Source organism: Hylobates moloch, unplaced genomic scaffold, assembly GCF_009828535.3.
Source record: "Hylobates moloch isolate HMO894 unplaced genomic scaffold, HMol_V3 SCAFFOLD_3, whole genome shotgun sequence".
Classification (NCBI taxonomy): domain Eukaryota; kingdom Metazoa; phylum Chordata; class Mammalia; order Primates; family Hylobatidae; genus Hylobates; species Hylobates moloch.
The window spans coordinates 156843757-156859857 of NW_026652278.1; the positions used below are offsets into that span (position 1 = coordinate 156843757).

The 16101-nt window shown below is 35.6% G+C and overlaps 1 protein-coding gene across 1 annotated transcript in view; it reads right to left on the minus strand.

Annotated features, from left to right (window-relative positions):
- Window positions 1–3366: 3366 nt before the first annotated feature.
- Window positions 3367–16101, minus strand: part of DDX60 (DExD/H-box helicase 60) — a 114061-nt gene continuing 101326 nt past the window's right edge. Inside the window, exons 34-38 of the mRNA XM_032148879.2 lie at window positions 12130–12277; window positions 10847–10989; window positions 8473–8624; window positions 7470–7532; window positions 3367–3849 (exon numbers count right to left, since the gene is read on the minus strand). Coding sequence (XP_032004770.1) covers window positions 3750–3849; window positions 7470–7532; window positions 8473–8624; window positions 10847–10989; window positions 12130–12277 — 606 coding nt within the window. The 3' untranslated portion in view covers window positions 3367–3749. The remainder of the gene's footprint in view (window positions 3850–7469; window positions 7533–8472; window positions 8625–10846; window positions 10990–12129; window positions 12278–16101) is intronic.

Sequence of the window (16101 nt, forward strand, 5' to 3'; positions counted from 1 at the left end):
CCATCAACCCGTCATCTACATTAAGTATTTCTCCTAATGCTCTCCCTCACCTTGCCCCCTACCCCCTGACAGGCCCTGGTGTGTGACGTTCCCATCCCTGTGTCCATGTGTTCTCATTGTTCAACTCCCAATTATGAGTGAGAACATGCAGTGTTTGGTTCTCTGTTCCTGTGATAGTTTGCTGAGAATGATGGTTTCCAGCTTCATTCATATCCCTGCAAAGGACATGAACTCATCCTTTTTTATGGCTGTATAGTATTTCATGATGTATATAGGCCACATTTTCTTTATCCGGTCTATCATTATTGGCATTTGGGTTGGTTCCAAGTCTTTGCTATTGCGAATAGTGCTGCAATAAACTTGTGTGCATGTGTCTTTATAGTAGAATGATTTATAATCTTTTGGGTGTATACCCAGTAATGGAATTGCTGGGCCAAATGGTATTTCTGGTTCTAGATCCTTGAAGAATTGCCACACTGTCTTCCACAATGGTTGAACTAATTTACACTCCCACCAACAGTCTGAAAGCATTCCTTTTTCTCCACATCCTCTCCAGCATCTGCTGTTTCCTGACATTTTAATGATCACCATTCTAACTGGTATGAAATGGCATCTCATTGTGGTTTTGATTCGCATTTCTCTAATGACAAGTGATGATGAGGTTTTTTTCATATGATTCTTGGCCATATAAATGTCTTCTTTTGAGAAGTATCAGTTCATATCCTTTGCCCACTTTTTGATGGGGTTGTTTTTTTCTTGTAAATTTGTTTAAGTTCCTTGTAGATTCTTGATATTAGACATGTCAATTTTGGCTTTGGTTGCAATTGCTTTTGGTGTTTTAGTCATGAAGTCTTTGCCCATGCTTATGTCCTGAGTGATACTGCGTAGGTTTTCTTCTAGGGTTTTTATGGTTTTAGGTCTTACATTTAAGTCTTTAATCCATCTTAATTTTTGTATAAGGTGTAAGGAAGGGGTCCAGTTTCAGTTTTCTGCAGACAGCTAGCCAGTTTTCCCAGCACCATTTATTAAATAGGGAATCCTTTCCCCATTGCTTATTTTTGTCAGGTTTGTCAAAGGTCAGGTAGTTGTAGATGTGTGGTGTTATTTCTGAGGCCTCTGTTCTGTTCCTTTGTTCTATATATCTGTTTTGGTACCAGTACCATGCTGTTTTGGTTACTGTAGCCTGGTAGTTTAGTTTGAAGTCAGGTAGTATGATGCCTCCAGCTCTGTTTTTTTGTTTGTTTGTTTTTTGTTGTTTTGCTTAGGATTGTCTTGGATATAGGAGCTCTTTTTTGGTTCTATATGAAGAACAAGAAGAATTAACTACCCTAAATATATATGCATTCAATACAGGAGCACCCAGATTCATAAAGAAAGTTCTCAAAGACCCACAAAGAGACTTAGACTCCCATACAATAATAGTGGGAGACTTTAACACCCCACTGTCAATATTAGACAGATCAATGAGACAGAAAATTAACAAGGATATTCAGGACTTGAATTCAGCTCTGGAACAAGTGGACCTAATAGATATCTACAGAACTGTCCCACCCAAATCAACAGAATATACATTCTTCTCAGCACCACATAGCACTTATTCTAAAATTAACCACGTAGTTGGAAGTAAAACACTCCACAGCAAATGTTAAGGAATGGAAATCATAACAAACAGTCTCTCAGACCATAGTGCAATCAAATTACAACTCAGGATTAAGAAACTCACTTAAAACCACACAACTACATGGAAACTGAACAACCTGCTCCTGAATGACCACTGGATAAATAACAAAATTAAGGCCAAAGTAAATAAGTTCTTTGAAACCAATGAGAACAAAGACACAACGTACCAGAATCTCTGGGACAGAGCTAAAGCAGTATTTACAGGAAAATTTATAGTACTAAATTCCTACATCAGAAAGTGGGAAAGGTCTAAAGTTGACACCCTAACATCACAATTAAAAAACTAGAGAAGCAAGAGCAAATAAATTGAAAAACTAGCCAAAGACAAGAAATAACTAAGATCAGACAGAGTAGAACTGAAAGAGATAGAGACATGAAAAACCCTTCAAAAAGTCAATGAATTGGCTGGGCACAGTGGCTCACGCCTGTAATCCCAGGACTTTGGGAGGCTGAGGACGGTGGATCACGAGGTCAGGAGATTGGGACCATCCTGGCTAACATGGTGAAACCCCGTCTCTACTGAAAATACAAAAAAATTAGCTGGGCGTGGTGGTGGGTGCCTACAGTCCCAGCTACTCGGGAGGCTGAGGAAGGAGAATGGTGTGAACCCAGGAGGCAGAGCTTGCAGTGAGCCAAGATCGCACCACTGCACTCCAGCCTGGGTGACACAGCAAGACTCTGTCTCAAAATTCTTGAAAAGATTAACAAAATAGATAGATCACTAGCCAGACTACTAATAAAGAAGGAAAGAGAGAAGAATCAAATAGATACAATAAAGATGATAAAGGGAATATCACCACCGATCCCACAGAAATACAAACTGCCATTAGAGAATACTATAAACACCTCTATGCAAATAAACTAGAAAATATAGAAGAATTTGATAAATTCCTGGACACATACACCCTCCCAAGACTAAACCAGGAAGAAGTCGAATCCCTGAATAGACTAATAGCAAGTTCTGAAATTGAGGCAGTAATTAATAGCCTATCAACCCAAAAAAGAAAACACTTTAGTTTCTAAGTGTCTTGGTGTCCAGAGTTCTTGCAGTGCTGATTTTAAGTAATGAAAATGAGACTAGCCCAAAGAAGGTAGAGACCTATAATATGGCACATTAAATGATGGGTTAGTCCCAGAAATCAGAATATTCTTCTATCTCCAGACAAAATGAAAAACAGGTTTTATTCTAAGCCAATGTAATCTATTTATAAATAACAGAATACAAAAGATCCTCTTTCAGTAAGACATCTAGGTGGCAGGAGACAGCAGACTTTTTGCTCTGAGGAAAAAAATTTTATGTTTTAGTTTAGGATCTAAAATAGATTCTAGACCTGTGACCTGAGGCTAAGGGTAAAGGGGGAAGATTATTATATATAAATTACAATATATATGATGAATAGATTGTGCCAGAGGATTGATAGATGCATATATTTAACACAATGAGACCAATGGTAAACAGATCGAACCCACTTTATTTCTTTGTGGTTTTCCAGTCACTTATATACAATTACAATAAAGCAAATCATTCTCTACATTTTTGTTAAATCATCACAAAATGTATGTTTAAAAAGTAGTTTAAGTTTACTAGAAAGTACTATCTCAATAGCTGTATAGCTAACTTATGTAAATCATATTTATGCTAATTGAAGAGAATATATTTCACCTTCAAGATATTGTATTCATTTTTCTAGCCTTAATAAACATTTTATAAATATTGACACTGGGGATAAAATTACTGATAATATTATATTTACTTTGGCTTCACAGAGTAAAAATTGTTATTCAGTCACATACAACATTCTCGCATTTTTTTAGTCAATCCTCAAACTACCTGAGATGTAACCATTATTACTGAGTTATAAAAAGAAACCAAGATTCAAGTATACTAAATAATTTGTGAGTATTCGTGATAGAACATGGCAGGTTTGATTGTAACTCTGTTTGATTCCAAAGTGTTTGCTTTTTCCACTTCATCATAATGTATTTCTAGCAAGAAGCATGAGAATCAAAAATGTGACCTGAAAAACTACTATGGAATTATTTTTAAGTGGTTCGCATAGACTTTGTTTTTAGACTTTGTTTAACTTTTCCCAAAAAGTTGTACTCAGTTGTTCAAAGGCTAAGACAACGTTGTCGTCTTCATTTTCACATAGCTCACGCAAGGAAACACTGGAAATGGGGAAAAAATACAGGATCCATTTTAGTGAGATTGAATATTATAAGAAAGGCTTTCCTTGGGTAGGCAGAAGGAAGTAAATCTCATCAGATGATGAAATTATGTTAGCAAAATATGAGGAATAATGATAAGAAACATATTTCTCCTTAAAAATCTTGTATAAAAAATTTAAGAAAACAAAACAACCCCATGCAATTCTTCTCCATGAATATTACCAAGAGAGTCTGAAAAGCCATCAAATTCCACATAACTTGATCCCTTCTCCCTTCAAACGTGCAACGCAAATTCCTTTTCTTTCCTCTACGTATCTCTTGTGGAGTCATTTTGTGTTATTTATGCTACTGTGTCCAGTGTATACTGAAATCCAGAGGTGGCTACATCTACAAAGAGGATAATATTGCTTTCTGTACCTAAATGTGTAAAAAGATAAGGACAACAAGATACGGTAAGCAGAATAATGGCCCTCCAAAGATGTCCACATCATATATTCCCCAGAAACCGATGAATAGGTCAGGTTACATGGCAAAGGGGAATGAATTATGGCTGCAGAGCGAATTAAAGTTGCTAATCAGCTGACCTCGAGATAGGAAAATAATCCTGGATTATCCGGGCAGGTTCAGTGTAATCTCAAAGGTCTCTGTAAGTGGAAGAGTGAGGCAGGAGAGAGTCGGAATGATGCAGTGTGAGAGTCTACGAACCATTGCTGGCTTTGGAGATGAAAGGGAGCCACAAGCCAAGGAATGCCAGCAGCCTCTAAAAGTTGGAAAAGGCAATAAAAGTAGATTGTCCCTTAAGAGCCTTTACAAAGAAATGCAGCCCTGCTGACAACTGGATTGAGCCCAGGAAGACACATTTTGGACTTCTGACCTCCAGAATTGTAAAATAATAAATTCGTGTTGGTTTAAGCCACTAGGTTTGTGGTAATTTGTTGCAACAGCATTAAGAAACTAATGTACAGGTAACAAAAAGGGAGAGAAGAAATCCAAGAATGAACAGTACAGCTGGACTGATCAAGGGCTGAAAACTATCATGATCTGACATCTTATCAGCCTTTTATTATTTGCCCCTACCTTGTTTCCACTAGAGTTCCAGTTATTTTCTAGTGTCATCACTGACCTACCACAAAAACTGATCAGTTCTGTCTCTACAACACCAAATTTCCTTCTGAGTTACAGACGTATCATTGTGACTACTGAACATTTCTTCCTGATTGATATCTCCCAGATATAATGTGATGTGTATAAATTCTAGCTCACTATTTTTCATTCTCATCCCCAAATGTCATGCTCATCCTTGTTTCCTATACATCCTTAACAAAAATAGGAACTTTGGTCATCTTTACCAACTGTACAAATTTTTTTACCAATTTCTTGAATTTTACCTCGTAAATATTTTTCTGATCACTCTTCTGCATCGTATTTCAATTCCCTTAATTCAGACCTTCACTCATTTTCACCTGCATGACTGTTACAGCCTTTGCACCTACCCATTTCTGCCACATATATAATCCACATGCTCATGCTCCCCTCATGCTTATGCACTGTCTACACATTGCTCAAAAGATGAAGCCCAAACTTCTTAAAGTTAACATAAAGACTTTCCTGATATAGATCCAAATTCCATTTAAAGTCTCTTACAACAACCCAGCATCTTCCCCCATCTCTGTCAAATGCCCATATTCTCCATGTCGACATAGTGAGCTTGGAGTCTATCCCTGACACATCAGGCCCTTTCTCATTTCTGTACTTTGAAAATACTATTTCTTCTTCCCCATAATTTAAGGCTTAGTCAAAAAATTACTTCATTTGAGATTCTTTCTTTGAATGCAAGTAGCATTAGTCATTCCCTTATCTGCCATCATAGCTCTGACCGTGTTTGTAAGGTCTATAAGTCAGCTTCTTTCACTACACATGTAAGAATTTTTTTAAAGCAGGTATATCAATTTAATGATGCTTTGGCCAGGCGCAGTGGTTCTTGCCTGTAATCCTAGCACTTTGGGAGGCCAAGGTGGATGGATTGCCTGAGCTCAGGAATTTTGAGACCAGCCTGGGCAGCACGGTGAAACCCCATCTGTACTAAAATACCAAAAAAAAAAAAAAAAATTAGCCAGGCATAGTGGTATACACCTGTTGTCCCAGCTACTTGGGAGGGTGAGGCAGGAGAATTGCTTGAACCTGGGGGGTGACGCTGCAGTGAGCCAAGATTGCAACACTCCACTCCAGCCTGGGTGACAGAGCGTGACTCTCTGTCTCAAAAAAAAAAAAAAAAAAAAAAAAAAATTATGAACCTTTATAGCTCAAATGCTTAGGAAGTGTGTCTCATACCAACAATGCTTCAATACTTCTTGGATGAATGCGTGAATGATTGATTGATTTCCTTGCCCAAGCTTTTGAGACAGCTTCCAAGTCTGTGGAATTTCTTGGGCTGCTCTGGAGATAAAAACTTGAGTAACTATGAGCCACTCAAGGAATACCCTATCTAGAGATATTTCAAGTGGACAAAGCAGTTTCCTTCTGCTCCCAAAAGTTTTACTCTCTGTATAAAAAGTCCAAACAGGCCAATTCTGCTCAGATCCAAGATATAAAAAGAGACTTGATTAGCAAGAACCTAATAATGGAGAGATTTGTGGCAAATTAAATATATAAAAAGGGACAGGACAAAGCAACACCTATAAAGTATTGAGTTGCATGCAGATTGAAGGCTTTAGAAAGATGGACATTTAGGCCGGGAACGGTGGCTCATGCCTGTAACCCCAGCACTTTGGAAGGACAAGGCAGACGGATCACCTGAGGTCAGGAGTTCGAGACCACCCTGACCAACATGGAGAAACCCCCTCGCTACTAAAAATACAATATTAGCTGGGCGGGCATGGTGACACATGCCTGTAATCCCAGCTACTCAGGAGATTGAGGCAGGAGAATTGCTTGAACCGAGGAGGTAGAGGTTGCAGTGAGCCGAGATCATACCATTGCACTCCAGCCTGGGCAACAAGAGCAAAATTCTGCCTCAAAAAAAAAAGAAAAGAAAAAGAAAGATGGACATGCAACTAAGCAACAGTAGATGGTCAACGAAGCCTAAGAATGGGGTACCCACATAAAGTTAGGTGTTGCTTGGGACCCCACTAGGTTTTGTTAAAGGTGAAAATAGGAGGCCAATATGAAAGATCAGAGTCAGATAGAGCCTGGAGAAAACGCAAAATTCAAAGTATGTAAGTGAATATAAACTAGAGACTGGATGGAACCCCAAGGAGCCCTCTGAAATATCAAGTCCCATGTCCTTGACATACATAGATTGTGGCAATTGAGAATACCAGGATCTAGGAGTCAATGAAGCTTTCGAATATTGCTGCCTGTCAGTGCATGATGCCTGGGGCTGAGACTCTAGTCTGGATGAAACTTCATCTCAACTAGACATTGGAATTAATTCTGTTATAGAAATAATACAACACGTGTTGAGGAGACATTCTGCAGAGCCTTTGGGGAGTTGAAATGCACAGCACAGAAGAAGCTTATGGCACCTTCATGTACCTGGCTTATAGCAACAGCTCAACATTTTTCAAATTATAAATAAATTATTAAAAAATCTAAAATCAATATTTAAATATATAACACACCTGATAGATTTAATGGTGAGTGCAAAATCCTTCAATAAATAATAAGCATCTCCTTCATTCATCCTAAAGAAAACAACATTTTGAAAATTAATAATACAAAACATTAAAGAACATCCTATTTTATATTTAAATGCTGAATTTATCAGTAACAGGTTGGCAATGGTGATTATGAATTCAAGAGCTGAAATTTCACAATCATAGATAAGCAATAAAAACAGGAGGCTGGCCATCTCAGGAGATAACCAAAATAGGAAAATAAAGCTCAGGAGGGTAAATTGGAACTAGAGACTCAAAAGGGAAGAACCAGATGTATCATTTACTAATGTCACAGCTGCTTTATTCACAATGAGTCACTTTTTTTCAAAACAGTGCTCAACATCTTTGAAGAGTGTCAGATATTTTAATACCTTCATTCTATAAGGATTGCTCAACATTTTATGTAAAAAACAAAATTGGTTTCCTGCTTTGGTGTGACAGAATGCCCCTCCCCATATCTATGTGCTCAGTGCCCAAGTCAATTTCTTCATCCTGGATAAATCCAAGAGTGTTTACCCCCGGCTACTATTTTTGAAAATGTTTTTCCTGCCACAGAACTAAAACAATTGTCATGTACTCAGTCCTACATCTACTCTTCTCAAATACTGGAGAGCATGCCATTATTTGTTATTCAGTTTTAAAATATCTAATAATGAATAAACAGGAGAGTAATAAATAAAAATATATCTATGAGCATACGCAAATATTTATATCATTAGAGCACAGCATTATGTCATGTGAACTGGCCTAAGTGCCAAGATTTTGCTGGAAAACCACAAACAAAAATAATACCAAATTTGTTATTCTCTCTTGCCATTAGTCTCTAAAAAAAAAATCTAGTATGTTTAGTATGATTTAACCTGCACTTGAAACTGTAATGAGGTTTCTTCCTTAAAATTCATTAAATTAATTCATTAGAGACAGAGATGGGAGGACAGAGAAACAGAGACAGACAGAGAGAACATACCTGTTATCCTGGACTAATCCTAGCAAGGAACCATGTTTGTAGAAATCCAGTGCATAGGCATTAAGCGGCATCTTCCTTCCTCGATTATCAAATTTCTGTGACAACAGCACTGGAGCCTGAGAGCGATTGACACCGATTGTGCCTAGAGTAACCTGAGAAAATACGATTCTTCTTAATGTATTATTTATGTATAAAGAAAGTTGATGATTTCTTATGTGGTGCTTTGTAGATACATCCTTTAGTCACCATTTTTAAAGCCCATTCTTTGCTGTGAAGGAAGAGTGTCTTAGCCACACATTGTGGTAGCACCATGCTAAGCAAGAGTGGAGAGTGGCTCATCTCCACCCCATGAAGATGACTGCCTCCACAAAATACCAATGACGCTTTCAACCATCCATCCACTAGAACATAGAAACACTCACTAGGAAAGAAAACCTAACACCATTGCATTCTCCTTATTGGTGAAAGGAATTGTAAAAAGAAGGCGGCAAATAGTTCTCCCATGTCTGCTCATGTTTTGCCAGCTGTACTGTAGAGGATCAATAGAACTCTAGCATACTGTTATTATGAGTGTAAATTGGCACAGCTACTTTTTTTTTGGAAGTTACAAATAAATTTTAACAACTAAGCAAATTCATACATAAATATCTATGAATAATAAGAGTTGACTCCATGTACTTAAGCAGATCAGTGATGCAAATTATAAATTGCAGCAATATCTAAACAAGACTCTATTATTAAAACTTAATAATTTGCAGGTAACCATTCAAGTGACAGATATCAACTGCCTTCACTCCTGCTGAGACTTGTCTGGAACAGCTACTTTTTAAATGAGTTGGTAGTAGCTTGAAAAGTTTAATATTTGAATATTCTTATTCCTATATGACTCAGAAAATTATTTTAACCCAGAAAATCAATACCTAAGAGAAACTATTGCACATATGCACGAGACATCCACAGCAACACTGTGTGTAATAGCAAAGATGAGAAAGAAACACAACTATTCGAAACAGTAGAACAGATTCACAGGCTGTTTGATATTCACACTATAAAATATTATCAAGTACTAAAAATAAAAGAGAGTTTGACGTTACAACAGGGATGAACCTTAAGGCATAGAATTGAATGTAAACAAAAGCGACTTTCAAGTGACTGCAGTAACTATTCCTTCACTTTTCATAAAATTCAAAAGCAAATTAATATAAAAAGGGATTTTGTAATATGTAGTTTTTAAAAAGAAAAGTGAAAAACACAAAGTTTAGAAAGGTTGATGGGCTGGGGGAAAAGGGGAGACAAGAAAATGAAACGTGGGAGGAGTACACAGATCCTTAGTACATGGTGTTCATTTAGTTCGATGCTTTAGAACTTATCTATATGCTATAAAAGACATATTTGTATGCATATTTAGCATTATATTAAAATGTAAAATTAATTTTATTGTTAATTAAAATAAACAAAAGCAAAACAATTTTAAGAGGTTATAACTTACTCTAGTAAAGTAAATTTGTATAAAGTGAGTTGGGTAAGGTAAATGTGAGGGAATATGGAAAGAAAATGTGAGTTCAAGAGGAAAAGAACTGCAAATTTATAAATCCTTATAAAAAGTTTTCCTGACTTGTTCTTAACTTACTGACTATGGGTATGAAAACACTTTCTTGTTGATATTCCATTTTATACATTTAAAAGAATGATGCATTGGTTTTAACACACCAACATTTATTTGAAACTAAAAACTATATCTTTAGAAAGTATTTAAATTTAGGATAAAAATGTATGTGTTCATTTAAAATGCACAAGATGTATATAGTTTACAAAATTATTTTAAGTGATACATGACTATGATTTTGGAATAAAATAGAGTTGAGACAACAATGTCAATCCATAATATCGAATGTAATAAAACACTTTTTCTCAAATTTTGTATTAAAGTAAAAATTAAATTTCACCAAGTGTCAACATTCAAATGAATTAGCCAGGATCTTCCAAATGTGTCTAGTTCTTTGCATTCCATTTTAGGCATCAATGATGCAGACTATAAGTAGTATTTACAGCATTTATAGCAGTACTGAGAAAGTCTGACGACAGTTTTAGGTGCTACTTCCACAGCAAACCTGTGTCAATATCACTAGAGCCTTCAAAGATGGAAGAAAAGTAGTGGTGCCTGGAAACTCTGAGCAGGGTCCTCAGGCCAACTCTGAGAAACTGAAATCATATTGACTTCAAGAGCACCAATTCCTGAATATATCTGTTGATACATCCAGATTTTTTTTTCCTTTTTAATCTGGGAAATTTGAAGTTCTTTCTAAGCTGCCTAGCAATATAAATCCATTCTTTCTTAAAGATCTTTTATTAATAAGCCCCACTCTTCACTTACATGGTTTGGAGTCTCTAGTTGAAGCAAATCATCATCAAAGTTCCCAGACAGACAAACAAATGGTGAAATTGCTACTCTTCCTTCCTTGCAGCTCATCAAATGACATACGAGTTGAGAGTCTTCACATTCTTTACCTGTGAATTCTGACAATAATAGTTAGGGATAGATTAGTGTTTTGAACTCAGTCAAACTGTCAAACCTCAGATACTTTCTGTAGACCATGTTACAAGGGGAACCATTCAACTTCATGTAGTGAAGACTGAAATGTTTTGTAAGTTATATCACATAAGGTTAGTACCACGGCTTGGCACAGAATACATTCAATGAAAGTTGGCTATTAATGTTAGTATCGCTATTATAAAAATGTGTATTATATTTTAGTTGCCTTAATCAATAAGAAATGAAAGATTAAATTTAAATTGTATATTCTTATCAGAGAATTATTTTCCTTTGTACATTTTCTTACTGAACTCAGACTTGCCTTCAGAATCTTTCCTGAAACCATGCAGCTACAATTAGTGAGTTTGGAAGTAGTGCATGAGAATAAATATATTTTCCATTTATATTCTTATAAAACCCAGATCAGACATTCAAACTGGGCTCTAATTTGTAATTGAGGCATAATATTCACAGACTCCAATCTCACCTCACCTGTGATGGCCACCATTTTGTATCTATTTTCCCTCAGAAGGCTTCCATCTATTAGCTCATAAAAAAAAGAGCAAATGCTAAGAGTGTTAACCATGTACGAAACACTATTTTAAGATTTTCATATATGTTAACTTAATCATTTTAAACTCATCAAAACTACGTAGATAATGCTATTCCCTTTCTCATATATCTGTTCAGAAAATTAAGGCATGAGTATGGAGTCTTTCGCTCAAGATCTCACAGCTAATAAGTAGCAGAACTAGAGTTTGGACCCAGAAAATATGCTCAGAATCTGTGTTTATGAAAACTAAGCGTATTTCCTCTCAAGAGAGAGTGACAGAATTAGTCTCTAGTTTCTCTTCATATCATAGATGCCCTTACTCTGTTTTCCAGGCTTGACACTGAAGCAGCATTTAACAAGATGGTTATAAATGGCCCTACTTAGTTTCACTCTCTTTTGCCCTTTTAATATCTAATAAGCAAAATTTTTTTCTTTAGAAAGGAAAAGGAATCTCCTCACTTGAGGGCAAAATAAACTTTCTGGGGTTCCACTCTTCTTCCAGAATAAACTATTCTTAGGCAATATTATTTATTCTTCAAATTGTTCCACAATGGAGGTAAAATATACTTACTGATTTTTGACAATGGGAGTTGATATTCCTGATTCATATCAGCCAGTTTGGAAACAATTCGTAGGAAAGTGGTAAAGTCCTCCATAATTTTCATGTTATATTCATCTAAAGCATCACTGAAATCCTCAGGGAGATCATCAAGGAACACCTAGAAGCCGAATAATTTTCAGAGAGATCTATTTACCTTCCTTCAAAACTGAATCATTGGAAGAAGAAAGGTAAAGAACATTGCAATATAATTCTATAGTTATCTATTAATATTTATTCAATAATGTCACTGTTTCATTTTTTCACCGGTGAAGTTCAGGTAACTTCATCTGTTGTTTCTATTTGCAATTATGAAAACCAATATCTTACTCATCACCCTTAAAAATGTATTTTGATATACTGAATCAAAGCCACTTTTAAATAGAAGCATGCCCTCAAATAACATTAGACTTGTGAAAATTTCAAAGACTCTAGTGACACATTTGAACTGCAAGGAATGAGACAAAGTACATTTGCATGCCTAGAGTAAATCTCATTTTGTTTTGAGGGTTTTTTAAACCTCACTGGATTCATTTTGCTTATATTTAGTTAACTATTTTTTCACTTATATTCATGAAAGAGAAGTATCTCTAATTTTCCTTTTCATTATGCCCTAGTCAGGTTTTGGTATTAAAGCTAACTTTTGCCCTTAGAAAGAGTAAATATTGCCTCTTTTTGTATTATCCAGAAGAGTGTAGTGGACTGAATGTTTTATATTTTCTCAAAATTTATATGTTAAAATTTGAACACTTAATGTGATGGGATTAGGATGCAGGGCCTTTGGGAGATGATTAGGTCATGAGGGTGGAGTCCTCATAACTGGAATTAGTGCCCATCAAAAAAGACCCCAGAGAGCTCCCTTGCCCCTTCCACCATGTGAGAACACAGCATAAAGACAACCATCTAAGAACCAAAAAGCAGCCCCCACCAGACACCTTGACTTAGAACTTCCTTTTAATTATTAATTTTTTATTTTTTGGGGTCCATAGTAGGTGTGTATATTCATGGATTATATGAGATATTTTGATGCAGGCATGCAATGCATAATAATCAGAGCAGGGTAAATGGGGTATCCATCACTTCAAGCATTTATCCTTTGTGTTACAAACAATACAATTATATTCTTTTAGTTATTCAGCCATAAAAAAGAATGAGATCCTGTCATTTGCAACAACATGTAAAGAATTGGAGGTCATTATGTTAAGTGAAATCAGCCAGGCACAAAAAGACACACTTTACGTGTTCTCACTCCTTTGTAGGACCTAAAAGTTAAAACAATTGAACTTATGCAGATAGAGTAGAAGGATGGTTATCAGAGGCTGGGAAGGGTAGCTGAGGGACAGAAGAAGTGAATGTTTAATGGGTACCAAAAAATAGCTAGAAAGACTGATCTCTTCTCAGCCTTCGAAACTGTGACAAGTAAATTTCTGTTGTTTATTAGCCAGCCAATCATTGCTACATTATAGCAGCCCAAACAGACTAAAATAAAATTTGTAAAAAGTTGGTGTTATTCTCTTTACAATAAAAATCATGCATATTTAAGGTATACAAACTGGCGTTTTAATATCCATATATAGTGATGTTATCCTTACAAAGTTTGGAAGAATTCACCAGTGAAGCCATCTGAGCCTTGGGTTTTCTTTGTGGGAATGTTTTTTTTTTTTTTTTTTTTAAATAATAGATTAAATTTCTTTACTAGATATCAGAACCAGACTAAGTATATCTTCCTTGCTCAGTTTTGGAAAGTTGTATTTTCTAGGACTTTGCCCATTTGTCTAAATAGTCAAATATATTGCTATAAAGTCATTCATAAAATCTTCCTTTGCTCTTTGCGATGTCTAAAATAGAGCCTGTAGTACTGTCCCATTTTCCTTTCTGATACTTGTGCTTTTACTCCCTTATTCTTAATGAGTTTTGCTAGACATTAATCAATTTTATTATTCTTTACAAAGAACCAACTTAGAGGCTTTGTTGATTTCTTGTTCATACAATTGCTGTTAATTTACTTTATATCTGTTCTCATTTTATTATTTCTTTCCTTCTACTTACTGTAGGTTAGATTTTCTTGTTCGTTTTGTTATTTTCTTAAGCTAAAGTTTAAATCATTGATTTTTCAGCCTGTATTTTTTTCTAATTTATGGTTTCAAGGCTGCAAATTCCCCTGTAAGCACTGAATAAATTCCAACTTATAAGCATTCTTATGTTTCCTTTATTTTTATTTAATGTAAAATATTTTTAAATTTCCATTTTATGTCTTTTTTATCCTTTGTGTATTTATAAATTAATTTTTTAACTTTTCACGCAATTGAGAGATTTCTGATTCTTCTGGTTAGTGTTTACCTGGCATATATTTTTAATCATCTTACTTTCAAGCTTTCTCAGTTTTTATACCTAAAGTGTGACTTGTATAAGTAGCATATATAGTCTGATGTCACTTTATGGCAGGGATATATTCTAAGAAATGTGGCATTAGGTGATATTGTCATTGTGCAAACATCACAAAGTGTACTTAAACAAACCTAGATTACATTATCTAGGCTTTATGGTACAGCCTATTGGTCCTAGGCTACAAACCTGTACAGCATGTTACTGAATTGAACACTATAGGCAGCTGTAACACAATGGTAAGTATTTTGTGTATTCAAATATACCTGAATGAAGGAAAGGTACAGTAAAAATACAATATTATATTCATGCAACCATCATGTATGCAGTCTGTCGTGGATCAAAATGTCATTATGTGGCACGTCTATAGTTGTCTGTATTTTAAGATGTAGCCTGAAAATCTTTGTATTTTACTTAGTGTATTTACTACATTTACATTTAATATAACTATTGATACAGCTATTTTCTACCTTGCCATTTGTTTTCTGTCTGAATTTGAACCACTCATTATATATTTTTTCTCTTCCCTTCTTGTTTTTACCAGTTTTTCCTTTTGTTAACATGTATGTGCACACTATTTTAATAGTCTTTTAGCTGTTACCCCAGAGATTATAAGATATATCTTTAATTTTATATTTCTTAATCATCCAAAATTTTAAAGCATTTAAATGTATTAACCTTCTGAACTCTTACATTATAATTTTCATAAACTTCAGTTCTACGTATTATTTCAAATTTTATATGTTACAATTATTTTTTGACACAATGTGTATTCCTTTATATGTAATCACACATAACCCTTTCTATTGTGATTCATTCCTTCCTGCATTTTCATGTTTCCAAATTTTGGATTTTTTCCATGTACCTAAAGTATATATTTATTTTACTGCAGACTTGATAGCAATGAATAATCTCAGATTTCACGTCTGAAAACATCTTAATTTTATCTTTATTTTGACGAATATTTCCTATAAGTATAGAATTCAGGGATAGGAGTTATTTCATTGAGCACATTAAAAATATTGTTCCATTGTCTGGAGAGCCAAAAATAAAAAATGGCAGATAAGAGGCAGAACTAACTTGCAGCTCCCACTCGGACAGACAGATCAGCATGTGGAGACTCACACCATGAACTTTTGCTCCAAGAACTACCACAGGAACACATCAGGAAAGCCAAGAGAATCCACAGACCCTTTGAAAGAAGTAACTGGCCTCTTCAGGCAAGCTGAAAACCTGTGAATGTCCAAAGTGTGAAAGGGGGAGCATCCACCCCTTAACACGTATCATCACTGGGGAAACTGAAGTTCCAGATCATGGGAGAAGGATCTGGAATTGAGACAAATTTAGAGAGCCAAGTGAAATATAGGTGTAGAGGAAGCAGTGGGATGAGTACTCTGGGCACTTTCGGTCTCCAGAAAAGCCATTTCTGACTTTGTCTCACAGGGGTCCTTGGGGAGGGCTGCCAGTGGAATTGGGGAAAGACCACATGGAGAAGGAAACTTCCAGCTGAACTTTGTAACAATTTCAACCAAACACAAAGTTTCCTGGACAGAACCTGGG